General features: G+C 28.9%; 1 protein-coding gene and 1 non-coding gene across 2 annotated transcripts; both read left to right on the top strand.

Annotated features, from left to right (window-relative positions):
* Positions 1-12,219: 12,219 nt before the first annotated feature.
* Trnae-uuc (transfer RNA glutamic acid (anticodon UUC)) lies at positions 12,220-12,291 on the top strand. Its single transcript has one exon. It is a non-coding gene; the product is annotated as a tRNA-Glu (tRNA).
* A 4,165-nt stretch (positions 12,292-16,456) lies between these two features.
* Positions 16,457-22,270, top strand: LOC149876807 (dymeclin-like). The gene is made up of 17 exons (XM_090074945.1): positions 16,457-16,699; positions 16,929-16,981; positions 17,755-17,851; positions 17,954-18,078; positions 18,260-18,326; positions 18,621-18,746; positions 18,857-18,957; positions 19,060-19,242; positions 19,359-19,428; positions 19,823-19,925; positions 20,217-20,342; positions 20,420-20,533; positions 20,767-20,861; positions 21,108-21,180; positions 21,410-21,592; positions 21,746-21,862; positions 21,953-22,270. The coding sequence occupies exons 1-17, from the start codon at positions 16,560-16,562 to the stop codon at positions 22,097-22,099; spliced, it is 1,920 nt and encodes a 639-aa protein (XP_089931071.1). The 5' UTR covers positions 16,457-16,559; the 3' UTR covers positions 22,100-22,270.
* The last annotated feature ends 387 nt before the right edge of the window (positions 22,271-22,657 follow it).

The following is a 22,657-nucleotide window of genomic DNA, read 5'->3' as shown; positions in this document are numbered from 1 at the left end:
GTATAATTTGATGCTTTTTTGTTATTATATCTCCAAAGAAACGTAAGCATCATTTGTTTATTGCTGGTACAATTTTTATGACAATGATGATGATGATGATGATGATGATGATGATGATGATGATGATGATGATGATGATGATGATGATTATGATCATCATCATCATCATCATTATCATCATCATCATCTTTCTAATCATCATCACATATTTCATCATCTTCATCATCATTGTCATTATCATCATCATTATCATCAACAACAACATACTTTCTTCCATCATTTTTTACTTAATGTTTATTTGAACCAAATTTTTTCATCTGTTAAATAGTTTTTTTTTTGTCCGTTTTCAAAAGCGGACTGGCAAATTTCTGAATTTCAATCTATTGCGAGACAAATTCAGAGAGGTGAAGAATATCGACCAAAATTAGTAAAAAACTTTTACTGAAAACTTTCTAATAAAAAAACTGCACGTTTTTATATTAAATTCAATTTTTTCGCGTAAACTAAACTTAAAAAAGGTTGTTTGGATGCGTAACAATTGCACTAAACTTAAAATAAATTTCGTTAGCGAAAAAGATATTTTTCAACTTTCACACTCTTTACACATATTTACAATTCTTCATTAGCCAACGGGTACGTTTTTCAAATTTTAACTAAGTTTACATTTTGTCATAGGCATCCCAGTTAGTATAATCTTTGGTACAATTAATCTTAACATACTTTTTGGTGTGCCATGTTTTCAGGATTTTCGGATTGCTTTCGGGTTTGGAGTTTTCTAACAACTGCATAAATACCAATGTTTTTCTTAAGTATAACCTTTTTAGTAGTATTTGAAAAAGGACGTTTTTTACGGTTTTTATTGAATGTTGTTCACGATAATTAAACCTATGATTGGCTCTTACTCGACGAAAAATGAGATTGATTTCGCGCTCCGTTGTTTTTTTTTTTTTTTAATACCTACGGATCCTGCGTTTCGTTGGATGCCGCTTGTGGTTATAAATGTTCTTAGGGTATTTCTGACAATTAAAAAAAATCTAAAAATTTAAATATTTTTTCTATTTTTTACTTTGAAAATTTTAATATTTTTGCTATTTATATTCCTATTATTTACCACTTTAATGTTACTCTATACGGATTTTGATCCGTTCTGTGTATCTTAAGTTATAAATATTATCTAAATTTTGTATTAAATGTGACTAAACTGGTCATCATACGCAATTTTTTGCAACCTTTTATAGGATGTTGTCAAAGCTACAGATAAATTAAAATAATAATTATAAATTACAGTAAAAGCAGTTAAAGTTAAAAATGAAAAACAAAGTAACAAAAAGTAAATTTCTTATGGACATTTTAGATTTAGAGTAATAATTTTTCTGTGGTGCAAAATAAAAAGTTTCATCCTGAGCTAATATGGTTACTCTTTTATAACGATGGAAAAAAAAAAAAAAAAGAACTAAGTATTCTACTGCGCCTTTTATTATTATTATTATTTTTTTTGAAAGCACTTTGAAAACCACTTTGAAAGCCATATGACCAAAAGACCAAAATGTAAAACAGCGTAACATTTCGCGAAGTTAGAACGATTTCGTTCTATATTCCATTTTAATTGTTGGGAGAAAATGAGTTAATAATTTTAGTAATGATTACTTTTAAAATTCACTTTATTTTTAAATTTTTTTCTAAATAGTTGGTTTAAATATAAATTCTTTAAAGCCTACGTTGTTATTTCTTTGAAAAGTGATGCTAAAATTTGCAGTGCTTTTTTACTTTTAGAAAAAAATCAAAAACTTTCTTCTAAAGTTTAAAATGGGAAATAGAACAAAATAATTCGATTTCTCCAAACTTTTCCGTTAAATCTCGCGGTTTAACGGAAAAGTTTGGCGAAATCCTTTCATATTGCAGCTGTTAAAAGTCATTTTCCTAAGTAATAAAAGACGTGTTAAATGAAGATCAACTTAAAATCAAAGTTTGTTGAAACGAAAGTTCATTCCGCCATGAAACACTTATTACATTATATCAAGTAATATGTGGTATCAAGCAATTTAACGAGTGTTAAAGACTAAACGGGTTTTATTCGTTGTCATGGGTACGAATATGTGGTGTTGTATCTAAACCGATTCAAGGAGGTTGTCATTTCCCCATAAATGATAAATCAGTTCATAGGTTGAAGCAAAATTAGCAAGTATGAAAAATGGTAATAAATGTATAATTTTTTTTTTGTTGTATAGCATAAATTATGCTGCATAATTAGGCGGACATGTAATCGGCGCACCCCCCTTAAGTTCGGTAAAACCGACAGTTTACGAGTTAAATACGATTTGCAAAAAACGATTCATGGGAAATACTTTACGATCTTTTTAATCACGTTTTAATATTTCACTCAAGCTTAACTTCTCAAACCTTTGAAAATGTCTCCTCTGACATATTTTATTGAACTAACTAATGAAGAAAATTTATTAAGATTTCTACAGCACCACAGAATAATCGATTGTTTTTTTAAAAAGTTTGTTTGCGGATCACAAGGTGATTTAAAGTGGAGTCGACTTGATGAAGCTATATACAGGGAGTATTTTGCTTTCAAGTCTGAGAATCTTTGGCAAAACTTTACACTTTATTTGCAACATATACATGACAAGTATCCTCTCTAATGAAATAAAACAAAAATGTTTTCAGTTTATTTTTCTTTATTACAGTTTATAAAAAGTTTTTTCTGTATAAAATTTAGTTGAAGAATGAAACTGTTTATTTATGAGTTTTTTCTTTCGTACCGTTCGAAACCTAATGCCGTTCGATTTCCGATTCTTTAAAATACACCAAACCAGCACTCTTGTAAACTGTCGGTTTTACCGAACTTAAGGGGGGTGCGCCGATTACATCATCGCCCATAATTATAAGTTTCGATTAAATAGTGTTTTATGCATAACACAGTTGTTTACCAAAAAGTAAAGTGAATAATGCATATAATTCATATTCTTCTATAAAAGTACTTACTCTAAAGAGGAAACAAAAGTTGTAAGAGTATTTGTTTTGACAGCTTGTGACATAACTAAAATGCAACATTTATAATAGTAGTTCAAATTAAAGACAAAACAGTTGCTTTAAACGTATAAATGCTTGGAAAAGTCATCAAAGTTGTTAAGAATTAAATTTTTTTAAACATTACAACGTAGCATATAAAGATATTTCTTAGCGTACACTTTAGTTTATTCACATTTTTTAATAGAGATATCAATATCATGATTTTTGGCATAGAGGATGGAGGAAAAACAATAATGGCCGCAAGTTTAAAAGAAGGTGATTTAATTTAGTTGAATATATTATATATATATATATATATATATATATATATATATATATATATATATTCATGCAAAATCATATTTGAACATACCATGGTTTCTTTTATTGTAAATTTAAAAGTTAGTATGACCCCTGGAAGATTTCTATTGGGGCATTGGTGCACTACTAAGCCTTGTTCTACCGGTTTGAAAGTCACTTTTATTGATAATGATGTTGATGATGATGTTGATGATCATGATAATGATAATAATGATGATGATCATGATGATCATGATGATCATCATGATGATGATCATGATCATGATCATGATCATCATCATCATCATGATCATCATGATGATGATGATCATGATCATCATGATCATGATGATCATCATCATGATCATCATGATCATAATTATCATCATCATCATCATAATAATAATAATAAATTTTGTAAAAGCAATAAACAAAAGATGCTTACATTTCTTTGGAAAAATCTAAAGTTTATCTTCTTTCCTTTTTCTTTTCAGTTGGTTTCTTCTTTTTCTCTAATTTATATTAAGAATAAAGTTTATATTGAGAGTAAAGAGAAGTTGTATATAATTATATTGAAACTAAAGTTTATATTGATATATTAATTACATCTATTATTTTGAATAAACATCCAAGAAGTGAAGACTCAGTGCAAGAGAGGTTTAATTTTCATATGAAAATAAATTGAAAAAAGTGATGTATATACGCATATTATTCTATTGTATAATACCTTCTATCGCACCTCCACCGGTTTATTCTTACTGCGACTCTTCTCACTATTTTCAACAGCTATGATAAATGTTGCGTATTAGTTATTATAATTGCTGGCAAAGCTAACACACTGAAAACTTTTGTCTTATCTTAGAACAAAGAACTTTTATAGAAGAATGTAAATTTTATACATTAATCACTTTACTTTTTGGTAAACAACTGTCTCATGGATAAATAGCTTGTATGCAAAGTATACAGTATATTGCTAGATTGTTCAAACAATAATGACGCAGAAACATATAATAATACTATAAAACAAGCAAAGTAATACGTTTTTTACCATTTCTCAAAATCTCTCTTCTCTATTCAACTTTTCTATTCTTTCTCTATTAAACTTTTTCTTTTCTTTCTATATTCAACTTTTTGCTATTTAACTTTTTAAACAAATAACAACCAATTTGATGGCAACTTTGTTTGACGTTATGTTCGTTTGTAAGTAACTGATTACTGTAAACTGTTGATAGCTCGATATGGATGAAGCAGTAAAAAGGAAATTTTTATTTTTAATATCCTCATGTTTCCTAAAGTGGACGGCATTTTAGCAATCTTGATGGCATTGCAAATACAAATGTTCTCCGTCCTTGGAAGCATGAGGATATTATTTATCCATATAACAAAACTCCGATGGCAAACAAGATTTCAGGAACATGATTTTTCTTTTTGTAAAAAAAATAACGTTGATGATGATGATGGTGATGATGATGATGATGGTGATGATGATGATGATGATGATGATGATCATCATCATCATCATCATCATCATCATCATCATCATCATCATCACCATCATCATCATTTACAATTTTCATATTGCATTTGATGGAAATAAGAAAATCATTACTTTTAATTATTTTCACGAAATGCTTTTGATTTTTTCCATTTGCTGGCCTTTTTTGCTTTTAAATATTGCTAGCCCGTCGTCACGATATAGCTCGAAATCTTCTCTTTTATAATGTTGCGAAAGTTGAAATAATAGAAAGATTCCTACTAATTCACATAAATTGAAGTTAAAAACAAATTTAAAAAATTGAAGTATATTTCTATATTTTATATTACTTTTCCAACAGTCAATCCATTGAAAGCAACTTCTCATTAATTTGAACAGCTTTTTTAAATGTTGCATATTAGTAATGCTAATAGCTCTCAAAACTAACACTTTTAAGACTTACATGTTTTATCCTTGAGCAAACAATTTTCATAGAAGAGTATATATTATATACATTATTTACTTTACTTTTTGGTAAACAGCTGTCTGGTGCATAAATAGCTCGTATGCAAATTATGTATAGCTAGATTAAACAAAACAAAAATGACGCAGGTGTAAAGCTAGATTAACCATTAAAGGACGGGGAAAAAAGCTACGCTAAGGACGGCTGGGGTGTTAAACTACCACATCTCAAAAACTAACTTTTTGCAAATATCTTTGTATTTTTATTAAAGTTAATTGTTTAACTAGCACCAGCAATCGTTTTTCTGTGAGTTTAAAAAAAACAAACCATTAAAACATTTTTCTCCCAAATAAGACAACTCTTACTCACAATCTTGTTATGAGCCTTGCAAACTGAATGATTGCATGAAACACATTGCATCGCAAGTTTTTCTGTCACTTACATTAGGACAGATATAAAATCTTTTAATCAGCTGTCTTTGTATTGATCGCGCTGGTTGCTGTTGGTGTAAAAGATTACTATTTGCAGCTATTTTTAAAGAAAACTTTTAGGTAATTCTTTTTAAAATTCTATTTTTTTAGCCCCATTTTAAAAATTTGAATGAATCAGCTAACAACAATTCGAAGCATTTCTGGTGTTATAAAAAGTTTAAAAGAAGTATCCACACTCATACCACGAATTTGAGCTGCAAGCTGTTTTGGGCCACTAGGTTTTCAAATAATATTTTGTGTACGTGGTTGAGTAGCACCTACCACTGGAAATGAACTCCTTACTTCCTTACCATTCTTTGAAACCGTATTTTGATCTAAAGTTTGATTATCATGATCACTTTCTTGTCATTGTCATCAGAAATAATAGAATCTTCTTCATAATCTAAGTCATCATTTGAGTCATCACTTGAAGATATTCTTTTTTAACATTCTCTTTAGCAACGAAAAGATCCGCACGAGAGTCCAAAATTGCTGATCTACTTGTAGGCCTCTCCAGCACGGAGTTTCATCGCTTGGATGAACACGTGTCCAAGACGTTATGTTTATTTCTATTAAAATAGGAAACGAAATTAATAAAGCTAAAGAAAATCCCTATTAATTTAAAAAAGATGCTTATGATGATGATTGTTATGATGGTGATGATGACAATATTGGTGATGGTGATCTTCTGCTCTGAACTATTTTAAAATACCAAAGTGTTATCTTTCCTCTTTCAACTAGGATCATCATCACCATCATCATCATCATCGCCATAATTATTGCGTTTTGCATTTTGCAGCAGACTAAACTTGTTCTGTTTATTCTAAACATTTATTAACTGATCTTAAACATTTCTCGTATAACTATAAAAATGACGTTCACATCTTAGCTTAATTTATACATACTCTGCTCTTTCTATTTATTTTCGAAATGCCTTTACTCCTTTTTTCATGTATATCTCAAAATCAAAATGCTTATATATGTTTGTGTGCGCAAAAGCTAACCGATCACCGTAGATTTTTAGATGAATGCAATGTGGAGGTCGTAATCGTCAGATTTTTCTTTGGAAACTCTGAGGAATGAGTTAGTTTTTTACTTTTCCTTTAGCCAACAAAAGTATGAAAATACCTTTTTGCGCAACGCAGTAATTAGAAAATCTATACCCTCCGTTCATGCAAACGTTAAAAGATAGTCTAATCGAAGTATCTTAGCTTAAAATGATCAATTTTGTCGTTGGTATGGATGGGTATTGCTGTAAATGTTCAAAGATGCTGTTTTTTAACTTGAGTTTGTACGCTTTAAATTGTTATTTGATTGTTTTCTTATCCCAACATACAAAATTATCAATAGTAAGAAAATGGGTTTAAGATTATTACATCACGTGCTTAAAGCCATTTTATTAACAGTCGTGATAACAATAAACGGATCTCAAGTGATGCTTTTTTGGCTGTTTTTTCCATTTTCACACTCTCGCTGACTAGCTGATAGGAAGAATTAGTCTTTACTTCTATTTAACATATCCTAAATAAGTTTAATGAACAATATTCGTTTTAATTTGATAATCCTTAATCAAAAAAACCGGTTAATTTATTTGATGAATTGTTTTTTCATATCAATTAAACATGCTAGAAACTTTTTAAGACAAACGAGGCTAATATAACATACGATGGTGACGTCAATATAAGACATTTCTATCATCAAATTTCTTTCATTAAAAAACATCTAAAACATCTTGTCTCGCTTGTAGTTTCTATTACTTTTGATTTCTCTTTGTTTTTTCTTTACTGTTCTTGATCAAATATATTAACCATAAAACTAAAGGACTCTTTTTTAGTTATTTATGCTAAATATAGTTAGTTTTACGAGTGCAATAAGTTACTTTTTCGTGAAAACAGTTTTAATAAAATGAAAAATGACGGCGAAAAAGTATATTCGCAAAGATATTGTTCTTTCTGATATTTTGATGAAGTTTCTTCTCAATACTCCTAAGTACTAATAATTTATTACAACGTTTCTTGTAAATTGAGAAAATGTTATAAATTATCGTGTTTTAGTTTTGCTTGCAGATATAATTTTTATACCTTCCTCAATCTAAATTTTTATCACATAAACGTGATAACAAAAATTTGATTTAATTACATAGGATACATGCATGCAAGTTTTTAATTACATAGATACAGGCATCGAAGTTTTTAATTATATCAAAAGTTTCTATGCAGCTAAAAATAACACCCTATAAAGACCCTTTCCGTGTTTACGTTTTTAACAATCTTAAACACTGAAAGGGTCTTTGATTACATATGATAAGTATCTCTTGTTCTGGGTCCAAGAAGACCAAGAGTATAATTGATAAAAGGAGAAAAGTTGCATATTTTATTTGTGTTGGGGTAATTCCTATATTTGTAACAAGCTTTTTAGGTAGGAAACAAACCAAGATTTGTTTGAGAAAAAGCAATTGAGTTTACAATTCGAAATACGCAAATTTTACATAAACGATACTTACCAACAATGCTGGTTTGTTAAAATATTTTCTGCTGTGGCTACATTTTTTTTGTTTAACTTTTTATGAACTTATCTTTTAATATACTTTTTGAAGATATTAGAAAACATCGGAGTATTCACTACATTTTTTCTCAAGAGTATATGTAAGAGTAAGTTACCTTCTAAGCCTAGTTACACACCAAGTTACCTTCTAAGCCTAGTTGGAAAGTATTCAACCGTTTATTACCAAGGATGATACCTAGAAAGGAATTTATGCCAACATCTAGGATTAGAAAGTTTTGACTTGCAACAAATAGATTTGCAGTACGATACTTTGGCATCGAAATTATCCATTCAAAAGGTAAGTGACGTTTACCATCTTTACACTGTACCCACGAAATGCAATTTTAAACAACACAAGGAATCACGGATATTTATTCACTGTCCACTAACTGAAGTCTATGTTTTGAAACAAGAATTTCTACAATTAGGATATTTATCTCTAGACAAGACAAATGAATGACAATGACGAACAATATTTTTGTGTGAAATGCAATACTGAGGTTTCAAATGAGTTAATCGAATTTTGCATTTCACCTTTTTAAACTTAATTTTTCTCGAGGCACATTTTTTAGGTTTTAGCCCTGGCTACTCAGTGCCTATGCATTTTATTTTTAAGAAGATTTGCTTATTTTCTTTTTCTAATTATCACATTACGTTTTCCAGATTTTTATTAAACTGTAAGAGGCAGCATATTTTAATTGTACTTTAAAGAAATTTATTGAACGTATATGTAATTGAAAGTATATGTAATTGAAAGTAAATGTAAATTGGAAGTATATGCACGACGTTATAATATTGGAGTATTTAAGAATATACTTACACGGTTTAAAGCATTTGTTGAAAACGCGAATCAATGTCTACTCAAACATTCTCGAAGCCAACATGAATAGCAGACAGACAATGCCAACTTCAAATCTCAAAGTCTATAGGAATAGAATACAAATTATGCCAACTTCAAATCTCAAAGTCTAGATGAATAGAAGACAGATATTGTCAACTTCAAATCTCGAAAAGTTAGATCTTGATAATCAACACGATAAACAGTACACGCATACCACTTACATTTGAACTATTTTTGTAATCAAAAACCAAGTGACGATTCTTTTCGAAAAACGAGAAAACTTTTTTACCCAACTCAAACATATAACATTCGATCGAAGAAAAGAACGAGTCAACCAAAACACCAGGAGGACACCCATGTTCAATTACATGCAAAATGAATAAGTCTCACCATTAATGTTTAAAACTGTTTTCGCAAACACGACTAAAAATACAATTATATGAGTTTAATTAGTAAAGTTCTCGAAAGTTCTGTAGCTATTCTGAGACAAAGACTAATCAACTAGACTAATCAAAAAGAAAACGTGTAAAACCTGTTTTAGAATACCATGACTCAGAAGTTGAAACAAAAGTACTAAACGAACTTGAAGAAAAAGAAATCTATTGTCTATACGAGAATTCAAAATAATATCTGCGGACAGATAGAAAAAGAATGGTTGAAAAATTCTTACGGGGTTTTTGGGAGATTTTTAAGGTTTTTATTTCAGATCATTTTAGGGGAGATTTGATGAAGTGTTTCATTTTAAAGAGAGTTTTTGAAGATGTATTAAGAAAGAGTTTTAAGAGATTTTGAGTGATTCTCTTTATGAGAGAAAAAGATTTAAGAGACTTTAAAGAGGATTTTATGAAAAAAAGAGTTCTAAGAGATTTTAAGAAGAATTTTGAAGATTTAAAGAGAGTTTCATGAGAAGAATTTATGGAAATTCTATAGAGAACCTTATGAGAAGATTTGGTAAGCAAAGATATTTGAGTGACTTTAAATATGCGTTATTATCTGTATTAATGTATTGTTATTTGTATTAGTTAATATTAAGAGAATATATATATATTGATGAGAAGTAGTTGAGAATATTTATTAAGAAAAATAAATAAGAGAAGAAAAACCAGTAGTAAGTATTTTTATTTTTGATTACATTTCAATTGAGGCAATATTATTATTATTACTACATGCGTCAATAATTGTTATTGAGAAATCTGATGCTCTTACCGCGCTTCTACCATACCTGCGCTACACACTGACAGTTCTACCTCGCCCTATCATCTTCTATCATATCTGCCCACCTCTCAGACTTAAATCATCACACAGAATCACAAGTATCTTCACACAGTATCATCACACATCACACAGAATCACAAGTATCATCACACAAGTATCATCACACATCACACAGAATCACAAGTATCAAATAAATCATATAAAACCCCGCCCTCACATTTCTTAGTTTGCAAAAGGTAGTTTATCCATTTAAAACCATACAATCAACAACGTCAAAGAATATTTTGTGCCACTATCTGTTCGATTTCCTGTCCGAGCCGTAGAGACTTTAAAGCATATCAGTTTTATCAACTCTTTCCATAATTAAATATGGTTTTAGTCTCTGATGGCTACAGTACATCTGACAGTTAGTTGTGTGCTATATTGGGTATTGCCTACTGTTGTTTTCTCTGTGCCATGGAAATGGAACAATAACGTAACCAGCATATTGTCTTTGCAGCCAAATAATACTAAATCATTGGGTGTCCTGAAGTCAAGAATCACCACTCTGAAGCTTTTTTCCTTTTTTAAGTTTGTAGGAAGATCATTTCTATTTCAGTTGATTGTTCCACCCGTAGAAACACCGTTGTTTAATAAATGCTCCAATAGAGGGATACAGGTAAAGTAATTGTCAAAAAACTACTTATACCCTTTTTTTTCTAGCTCTTGGCTCATACCACTGATCCACCTAACCCAAAGAAGATATCAAATTTTGAAATGTAGCCATTTACATCAGTCCTAGTCATTATCTTCTCTGTAATAATAGAAACAGTTCTTTGACGCTGATGAATATACAAGTTTGTCTGAAAGAGAATCGACTCAATCGTATTTTTATAAAAAACCTTGAAAAAGAAGCTTTCTGGCGTGGTACAATCGCTAAAATATTCTTTAATGGGTCCTGAAATGTTTTCCTGCAAAGACAAGAAAGAGTGAAAAAATAATAAAAAAAAGTGTTACCTTAATAAAGTAAAAACTGAAATTTTAAAATATTAAAAGCATAAAAAGTTGAAATCTACCTCCATCTCATGTGAAATTCCCTTATGGTCTTATTAACATCTCTCTTTCTCCAATGATAGTTACTGACAGGCCTTTGATTTACTGATGAAATATCTTCAGACATTACTGATAGACCAGCTTACAACTGTTTGTTGTTAAAATTGAACTCAAAAATCAAATGCAGCACAAACAGATGCAATCAAAAAGGAAATGGCTTAATGTTTTAAAACCGTTAAAGGGAAGTTTAAGAAGTAAAAACTGAAGTTTTAGCAAATTAAAAAAGTGACGGGTACTTGCAAGTCCCTTCAATAAAGAAAGGGTTAATGTTATCCTTTAAAATAAAAAAAGATTTAAGTGGCCTATAAAAACTACCAGAAGTCTCCTACCTCTAGTAAAAATTGCCAATTTAATACTATTCTATAAATTATAACTTGATATTATAATTATAATTTGCTAATTTAATATTACACTATAATCTATGAAAAATTGTTAAGTGAAAACTATTTATTATATCATTAAGGACGTGCAAAATTGTATACCTTATTTTCTAATAGCAGTACCTAGTTTTTGTTGTCAATCAAGAATTTAAATGCATTTTTTATTCGTTACTAAAGTCTTTTAACGTAAAAATTTCCGAAGCATTTAAATTATCAAAAAAAGGGGAATCATTAAATGAAACAGCAAAATAATATTCATCATAACTAGAACAATAAAGTTGTTGAATAAAATGCTTTTTGCTTGTTGTAGACGGATTCAGTGTTCGACCCAACAAAAGCACTCTTTTTAAGTTAGTTATTTTATAAAAATAAGTTTAATTTAAAAGTAAAATAAACTTTAAATAATTTCTTCATAAATAACATCCCGCATGGTCTAGTGGCTAGGATTTCTGGTTTTCACCCAGGCGGCCGGGGTTCGATTCCCCGTGCGGGAGAAGTCATTTTATTCACTTTAATAGAGAAAGAAGTATTCTTTTTATTATTTCTTTCTTTCATCATATTTTCAAAACTATTATATAAGTTTGTGTAAAGCAACATCATCATAAGTATCACAAGCAATGTGTCAACGATTAGGCTAAACCAATCTGCAAAAACGAAGAGATGTTACAAAACTAAAAATTTAAAGTTATTTTAGAAGTTTTTTGTATAAAAGGTTATCCATAAATCTATAAAAAATGCTCTTAAAAGCTCGCGAAGAAACTCTATCTTTTACAATAGTATCCTTTGAAAATAATGCAAACTTCTTTTCGGAACTCCTTTCCAGTTAGACAGTAAAGCATAAAGTTTGAAGACGAATTAAAAACTATACCCAACAATCCAAAGTCATATAGCTGATCGAGAATCAGCCAATCACCTAAACTTTGGTTCTTAAACCCCATTATCCAAAAACACTGTGCAGCGCATTGCCACATAAGGAAAATCAGAAAACAGAAGGACACGGTGAGAAGTATGACCGTCATTTGCTTCTCTTGAAAAGGGCTTCCTCTTCTGTTTTTTTCACGCCTTCTTTGACAAAGTCGGAAAATCGTGGCCGTGTTCAATATGATAATCAGTATAAACGGAGCAACTAAGAGAAACATGCAGTGCACTCCGAAGTCATAAATATGGAACATCGTCATGTGTTGGTTGTGGTGTTCCTTAAGAACAGTTTCGTTATTTGTATTGCTGGGTAGAAAGATAAAGCGAGGAATATTCACGACAAATGAAAATAAAAAAACCACAACAATGAGTGCATAGGTTTTCTTAAGACTGTTGAGAACCTTTGAGCGAAGAGGAAGCAGTACAGCAATAAAACGATTTAATGTTATGCATGTTACCGTCCAAACGCTGGCTGTTAAAAAAAAGTAGAACATGGGAAATCCAAAATAACTATAGAATGGCATATAACAGGACTCAATTATGTTTGGTTTTAGCGTCTGCAAGACCTCTGTGCATAAAAATAAGAGCAGCAAACAAATATCTGTAACAGCAAGCACGATTAAATATACCCCTGCACTTTTTCTTACATCACATCTCTTTCTGTTTATCCGCTTCCAAACAACAGTTGAGAGTATGTTTCCTATCAGTCCAAGAATCGAGATACTCGCTCCAATATAAACAATGCAAATGTGATGGAGATCTATGCCACTATAAGTTTCTTCTTCTAAAAACTTATATAAATGAAGCATTATTTTCAGCTATAGAATCCAAGCAACTTTTTAAATTTTATGTGAACCCATAGTTTTGCTTTACTTTTTATTATTATGTAAAGAATGTTTCAATTGAAATTACATAACGCGACCAACAAATAAAACAATCATCGCAATCGGAAGTCAAATCGACAGTAATTTGTTCCAGATTGAAAGGTTTTTAAAAAATTCGTGGCTAATTTTAAATATTAACTTCCTTTAGCTGCAATAGCAACAATAACAACGACGTCGTTGCGCAAAGGATACGTCGTTGTGCATGTAGATAAAAATCTCAAATTGTATTCAAAAGAAAAGTTGTTAATTATTTGTTTCTTCTTGTTCAGAATCAATCGAGTCAAGAACCATGAACTAAGCAAAGCAAGAATTGACATCTAGTCTCCATTTAGTTTTTTTTTTTTTGTATCAAAATAAAAAAAATAAGACTTCTTCAAAGAATTTATTTTCGTTGACAAACTTGCATAAACATTTTATTTAACCTTAAGCTTACTTTAAAAAAGCATCCTTGTCTCAATTTTTCTCTTATGATTAAGTAAATAGAGTGTCTCAGAGTCAAACATAAAATTTTCATCAGAACTTGATTAGCAATTTTCTGTTGATAGAAAATCATGTTCAATCGGACGTAAAGGAAGGATTTCTTCCTCATCTAATTGCAAAAAACAAAGTTGAAGGAGTATCCATTAAGGGAGGGAGGGGGGCGATTCTCCATCTGAGTCATTTAGGGGGTGAAACTGGGCGTAATTTTAACAATACCTAATAAACAAACTTTTACTTAAAAGCGCAAAGATAAAATGTTTAACCATTATTCTTTAATTTTGAAAAGTTCAAAAAACATATGAATTAGCATGTAACTTCTAAGTACACTATCAAAGCAATGCAATAAATTGTTTTTTTATAATGTAAGCGATACAGTCGGAAGGGTACCTAATAAGGTGCTAAAACTCTTTCTCACCCCGATAATTTACTGAAATTTATTTCAGCTGTAAACTTGCTTACTATCAGGTTTCCATCAGATGTGTAAATGGATGTTGGTGTCATCAAGAGAAAGTTAATGTTGCTTGTTATAGAATAGTGTGGTGCTCATTCCTATTAACTTATTTTGAGGAGTTTGTAAAGCTATTCTGTGCCTCTTTGTATAATTTACTTTCCCAATAGTGCATAAAACCTGTTATAGTGTGCTTGCAACTTAATAGTCTAATATGTTCATAAATATACAAAAATTAATAGGTTAATTTGGCTAGATAATAAAAATATTTAAGATCTGATTATACTTGTTCCAAAAAATGTGATTTCTTTTGAAGTAATTTTATTCTATATTCTTTTTATGTGTAAAATACTGACATAATTAACTAAACATTAATCATAGTCAAGGTGTCTGGAACTTGGGTGCATTAAAATTTTTTTTTTGTCTATTAAAATTTATTAATTATAATGTTAAAAAGTTACAAAAATATAAGTTTACTAAAATATAAAGCTTTCTCTAAATAAAAGAATTTTCTCAATACTTTTTAACTCATTTGTCTCTGAGTAATTTATCTAGAGATAGCTTTGAAATTGATGTTAAAAAGATAGTCATTAGAAGATAGAAATTTCTATCAGAAGTTTCTATAAAAGGTTGTGTTGATGTAAACAGTTAAGGAGTATGTAAATTCACAACAGAAAGAGCTGTCTATACACAAGGCCTTCTAGCTTCTTTTGTTTAAAAAAAGATATATTACTAAACCAACATTGAAAGTTATCTGCTGTTTACAAAAATCAAGATTTAGTTTTGTAATAATTTCTTTTCAATAAATAAAATTTTTTTTCTTTTTTAAAAAAATAAAAAGTCACTGCTCAAATTTTAAAATTTGCGATATTAAATATACTGTAAAAAGATAATTAAGAAAGTATAGTAGTGAAAGAATCATGTTTTCATTCCGTTCTAAATATTTAGTAAGTGCAAATTTAATAAAGTGGCTATAAATTGGTTATCACCTAACAGTTGGTGGCTGTTAATCTATTAATTAGTTATAGTATTACTTAAAATAAACTTGTTATATCTAAAAATTGTTTTTCTGCTTACTCTGATTTCATAGTTTCCAAACCTTTTTATTTTACTAACCTAAACATTAGCTATCCTAGACATGAGGAAAAAAAGTTTATGTGTATTATGGTTTATGATGCATATTATAGTTTATAGTATTATGGTTTATGATGCATACACTTCATTATATATTTTCTTTAACATTTATTTCAGTGCTAACAAAAAATACAATATAAGTGCTAATTAGTACAACAAGAAATACGAATAACATACACATGCCAACAACATTTACATTTTTGTTAGCATATGTGTATATTTTATTCGTGTATGTTATTAACATATGTGTATATGTTATTTGTACATGTTAAAACGTGATCAACTTTTTTGCGATGAAAAGTAGGACAAATAAAGTTTTTAAAAAGTATCATAAAAGAAACATTTACCTGATTGCACAAAAATAATTACATACTTATAATACACTGAAAGTTTATGTGTTAATTCAATTTTTCAATATATATTTAACAAATAATACACTGAAATATGATAATAAAATAAAATTCTGTTCTTTCAGTTACTTAAATTTATGAAATTGTTAAATATGAGTAATTGAAGTATTTCTTATAACCAAGGTTACAGGATTAAAGATCAGCAGTTTGTGCTGTGTTTACAGCTTGCTTACAACTTATGACTTTAAAACTTAAAACAGTTTAAACTTAAAGTTTACTATTGGTATCAGATAAAAATATGTAAGAACCATGTAAAAAAACATATTTGTAATGTTTTATATTGTAATTATGCTTACACTATTTGAGGGAGGACAACACTTACAAAAGAAGGTCTGTTTTCCTAGGAGTATTTATGTTATTTTTATATGTATGGTTTTTTTGACCAGTTACAAAAAAATAGACCAGGCTAGTTACCAAAAAATTTTAATTAAAAACAAAGTTTTCCATAGCATTAAAAAAGTTCCTCTGGAAATTTATTATGAATAAGAATGGGAATAAAGCAATCATCATTAGAAAACTTGGATTCCAACAAATTCCTTGGACAATTTGCTGGGGATCAACAGATTTTACGAGAAGATATGTTTTGGGATGAATTCACACAATTTTCTCTATTTATACCACTTGAGAAGTAAATCTTTTTTTTACAGTTTTAAATAGATATTTTTATTTATATACTTATAAACATAAAATATCTTTGAAACTATTTATTATCTTTACATTGTCTTAGTATTTTCTATCTATTATATTATATTCTATTATCTTATCTTCTATTTTATTCTATTATCTTATCTTCTATCTATTATCTTCTATCTATTATCTGTTATCTTCTATCATTATCTTAAGTAACTTCTATTTAGAGATGCATTAAAGTCATTTAAAAAAAATGTGGAAGAGTTATGCAAAAAATTGTGTAAGTTTTGCAATAGTTGATTACTTTCTTGAGCCCTATTGAAAATAGTTTCTTTGCAATAATCAACTACTTGATCCATTTAATCCTTTAAATAGTCTTTTTTTATTTTTAATATTGGTCTCCTTGAAAATGTCTAATAAAAATTGTATTAGGAATTTATTGATACAAAAATTAAAATTATTCTTCAAGCAACAAAATTATTGTTAATGTCTTGATTAACCTATTTAGCAAACAACAACTTAAAAATTTTGCTATTGCAATCATTTCAATGTCATCTAATTATTAATGTCATCTCAAAGTAAGAACACACATCATCTTGATTTTTTGCTCACTGAAGAAATTGTGATTCATGTTGACTTAAATTTTTTTTTATTTTAATTCAACATTTAGAAATATTTATACTCAATGCATAAGAGATGTTTTTGGTTTTTTAATTAATGATAATAATAATAATAAAAAGTAATTGGAAATAATATAAATAATATAATAGTTGGTGCATTCTACCTTTAAGTTTTTATGGAGGGTTTTATAAATTTTTATGAAAACTGATAAAAAATCAAGAGCGTGCGTTCTTACTTAAAGGTGACTATATATTTGTTAAATATTTATTGCATTTATTAGTTGCATTTATTTATCACATTTTTTTCATTAGAATTTGTTGCATTTTTTGTTATTGTGAAAGATTTTAAAATTGCAAAATTGTTTTCTGATATGGCATGGTGTAAGTATTGTTTTATTAACTTACTAATTAATTTTATTCCTCCACCATTAAGCAATAAACAGCAAAGCAAGTGGGAATTTTACAACGCTTGTCTGTATTGGTAATTACTGTGCACGTGAACTCATATCTAATACTAACAACACAATTAAGTAAGATTTAAATTTTTAATCAATGATTTCTTATTAATTTGTTATTAATTTTATTAATTTATTGAGATTATTAATTTTTGTTTTGTTTTGTTTTGTTTTTAGCTCGGAAGCCCTAAATAAATGTAGGAATGTTTTATTCATCATTCGTTGTTGTTGTGAATACTTTTCGGAGTATCTTTTAGAAGATGAGTTGATCAATTTATTCAACACCATGCCGCTTTTCGATGGTGTGTTGACAATATTAATTAATTACTGAATTATTAAATTGTTCATCTGTTTTAGTTAGAAATATATAAATTAATTGTTAATTTTTTTTTTTAATTATTTTTTCTTATATGGAAGTGTGTTTTACTTAAAATGTGCTTATTATGAATAAAATTATTTAATTAAAATTAAATTTGTATACAGATCAACCAACTGTTTTTGAGGAATATCTTTTAGTCTTATCTGAAGTCATTTCTTTCATGCCTGTAAAGTAAGTCAGTTACATTGTTTTATCTCATTTGATTCTTTAAGAAAGAAATTTATGAGCATGAACAAAACAAAACATTTTTGTATTTGCAGTTTTTGGTTTGCTCATATCTTTTCTTGATGTCACTGCATGTGGCTTTTTGATGTCACTAAAAATTCTTATTGAAATGATATTCAATAATTTCAACAAGAATTTTTTAAAAAAGTGTTTGATATAATCTTGTGCTTTTTTTTTTTGTGTTCAAATTTAAAAAACTTATAGTAATTTAAATTGACTTGGTTTTTCTCATCTTTATAGTCCATCTACATACCATATACATCTAGAATCAATTACATCCTTCCTTACTCTACTATCTTCACAGATGTTTCAATCCAAAACAAAAGATTCTAGCAAGATATTTTTGACTATGCTTCATAGTAAATGGTAAGTTTTTTAAACAAACATTAAAGTTAGTTACAAACCATTGATATAATATATCTATATGTATTTGTGTGTTTACATACATACATTGGTTATTTTAATGTTCTTCTTAGTTCGGCAAATGCAATATCAGTTGTTCAGGGCTGTTTACATAATTATATAAAAAATGATCCTCCACCTACAGATTTGCAGAGCATGGTTTCATGGGCTGCTTGTAAGTACATTTACTTCTAAAATTACGCAAAAAGAAAAAAAAGAAAACTGTGTTTTATTTAACTGTGTTTATCAAGCATCTAAAAAAAAGTTCTTCTTTCAGCTGGCATCTGGTCCATGTTCTCAAGTAGCAGCCAACCAAATGATTCAAGCAATTTACTTCTTTATCCTCTAGCAAATAATAGCTTCTTTCTTCTTTTATTATTATCATTCAATTCTTCAAAAGATCACAATGTGTACAGAAAAGCTCTTCTCAATTGTAAACCAGGAAAAACCTCTGGTGGTGGTTAGTGCATAATTTTTGATTATTAGGTTTTAAAAATGACAATAAACTCTCTAAATTATTTGAAATATTCATCTGATTTTTAACAAATTATTTGTTTCAATCATTTATTTTTTTAGATGAAGAAATTTCAACCAATGAGTGTTCATTTACTCTTAATTTCAATAGACTATTTTTAACTTTTGCAAGGTAAGTTATAATTGATAAATATTAAAAAGCATTAAATTTGTATTTTTAAGGAAATCTGTTGCTGTAATGGCAAGAATAGATATCCTGAATATATTTTTTTAGTTTAAAAGAGGAATTATTAAGCTAAATTACTGCATAAGGATTATAACTTAAAAGACCAATCATAAATTATCATAATTATAATAATCTGTGAAACCTGTGCTTGAGGACTAATTTAGTCTAGTTTTTGTGATTTTTATGTAAATTACTTAAGAAGTTAAAGTCTATTGATCTCCCTCCTCTGACAATTATCCCTCTGATGTTCTTTTAAGTTCTCTGACTCCATTCTCTTCTGAAAAATAATATGATTTGGAGTTTTTCTCATAAGATTATTTTTTATAACATTATTTTTTAGGGACCTTCATATGGAACAGACAGTTTTATTGTTGTATATTATGCTGCATAAGAACAAATCTTTTGTTAAACATTTGTTGCGCCAGAAAGACCTGGAGAGTGTGGTATGTGATGTAATTGGTGAAATATTAAAATGACTGAGTGACGGCTTTGTGGCAGGTCAACTAACTACACTCATCAGACTAACTTTTTGATCAATGTCTTTAAGTTAGGGATCAGACTTAAATTACATCAAGTTTAAAGACATTGATCCTGGAAGAAATCAAACGGATTAGTGTGAAAAAAAACGCAGAGAGAGCAAAAATTCTTACTTCAGAAAACATTTATGTTTTCAGTACATTGCAAGTTTGAATATGCTGTGAGTTATTTTTCAAGGTTTTTTTTCTGTTTTCTAGGTCTTGCCTTTACTAAAAGTATTGTATCACGCTGAGAAGAGCAACGCACACGGCATCTACATGGTGCTGATTTGTATCCTCATTTTTACACAAGAAAGTACTTTTAACAGCGCCGTTCATAAAAAGGTTTTTATTGGTTGATTAACTTCTATGATCTTGTTAATTTTAATTTATTGGAACGTTCATTTCCAGTCCTTTTTTAGAATGTGGTGGATCTATCTTGGTATAAGGAAAAAAAATTGTCTGGAATTAGTCTGGGTAGTTCCATGGTGCTTATTATATTGCGTACTATCCAATTCAATATGGCAAAAATGAGAGTGAGTTTTTTCTTTTCATTATTAATAGAGTTTTCATCAAATGTTGTTCTGTAAAGTCTGTGGTAAATTTGTAATTTTTTTAATTTGAGATAAAAATTTTAAAAAATCGTATTTCTCTTCCATTTTTATTGTTTACTGCTATTTTATTTTTTTTATGTTCAATCGAATAGCTTTTTTTTCTCTCATCGTTTTAATTTTTTTATTTTAATTTTTTTTTTTTTCATTTTATTTAGGATAAGTATCTGCATACAAACTGTTTAGCAGCATTGGCCAACATGGCGAGCAACTTCACAAACTTACATCCTGTTGCTGCACAAAAGCTAACCATGTCAGTTTAATTAGCTCATGTTTCTGGTGCTGTTCGGCGTTCAGTTTTTTTATTGCGCTATTTTTTTTTTTATTTTTTTTTGTACATTTAAGCATTGTTCGGTATTTTGCGGTAATCGCTTAAAAGTGGCGTTCGAAATTTGAAAAAATAAGTAATAAATTTTTAGCCTGAATTTTAGAAAGTGATTAAATTAACTTTTAATTTTTTAATACTTACAAAAAAAAAATTTTTTTTCTTTTTTTGCAGCCTACTTGAACAGCTCATTAAAAAACTCTCCAAGTTGTCGGTTCAACCCATCAAAGGAGCTCAACCTGATGAAGTAATTTAGATCACACCTCATTATTGTGTGCAGCATTTAAAAGTTAATGAACCCCTTTTGAGGTTGTTAAATTCTGAAACCTAATCTACGGTTGTTAAATCTCATGAACTTGCGTTCGTTTATTAAGCTAGAACTTTCCCATAGATTAAAATTTCTTTGAATTAAAATTTCTGTCATTCATTTTTGTTTTATAAACGAACTTGGGTTCGTTTATAACATTTTTCTTTAGGTTTCAGACGTTGAAGTTGTTGAGGAAATCATTTACATGTTGCTGGAAATTCTCAACGCATGCTTGTTTGCTAATATAGAGGACAGTTCGAATCTCATACTTTCTTTACTTCGAAACAAAGAACTGTTTGATCAGTTAAGAGCGAAGCCTAAGTTCCAAAACATCGTTCAAAATATTGATGTGGTAATTTGCATTTGTTCGTGTATGTTTTAATCTAAGAAATGATGCGCGTTTGCTATATCTTGTCAAAAAACATTGGAAAAATGTTTCGGTGTGCCGTATGTTTTGTCCATTCTTTGCATTTTTTCAAATTATTTGCCTTTCTGTTTGCGTTAGATATTTGCTTACTTCGGGAAGCATGTTGACGAGAGAGCAGAATCCGGAGAAAGTCCTGATGATATTTTAATTGCTATAAAAGAGTCTTCTAAACTTTTTCCTAAAGAGAAAATGACGGTCAGGACAAATATTTAAGTCACATTTTTATGTTTACTATAATTAGTAACAAGAGTTGTTGTTTTTTTTTTAATTTGTTATTTGTTTTAGAAATTTCCTGCGTTGATGTTCCGATATTTGGAAGAGGAGTCGGCTGAAGAGTTTTTTGTTCCGTATATTTGGTCTATAGTTTATAAACAATCATTTTTTTATTGGAATCGTGATCGTATATTGCTTTTTTCTACGAACTCTTTATGATAAAATTTGAAATCCTCATTTCACTGTATGCTATTCGATAATATGCTCCACCCACAGATTTCTAACTCGGCACTCGGTTTTTCTCAACGAGACTTCCTGTTCCATTAAAAGCATTTCCATTGAGAGTCTTTGAATATTGTAAATTTTCAGTAAATTATATTTAATTGCTTACTTCTTCTTTTTTTTTTTTTTTTTTTTTTTTTTTTTTTTTTTTTTTTCATACTTCTGAATACATAATTTCGTTTATTTAAAATATAAATTTATAATGCGCTGTTTTTATGACAATGATTTATTTCTATTTCTAACTGCGGTATTTTAAGTGCTTTTTATTGGTTCTTTTTTCCTGCTATTAAAAGTGAACGCTTGAGTGAGTTGCCTTTTAAGGCTCATGTTTTACGGTTTACCTTATACGTGAACTTGTAATAAAATATCGCTAAGGAACTTTACGTAAACACGATAGCCTACAAAAACGTAAAAACAATTCATCACTATATCTTTTAATTGTTTCAAAAATTAAAACGCACAACTTTCTTTTGTCACAGTAATATTACAAATATT

The sequence above is a fragment of the Hydra viridissima genome, unplaced genomic scaffold (genome assembly GCF_058129835.1).
Source record: "Hydra viridissima isolate aposymbiotic clone 2 unplaced genomic scaffold, HvirCarnegie_v1 scaffold_18, whole genome shotgun sequence".
NCBI classification, from domain to species: Eukaryota; Metazoa; Cnidaria; class Hydrozoa; order Anthoathecata; family Hydridae; genus Hydra; species Hydra viridissima.
The sequence above is the reverse complement of the archived record's forward strand: the minus strand, read 5'-3'. Positions and strand labels throughout refer to the sequence as shown.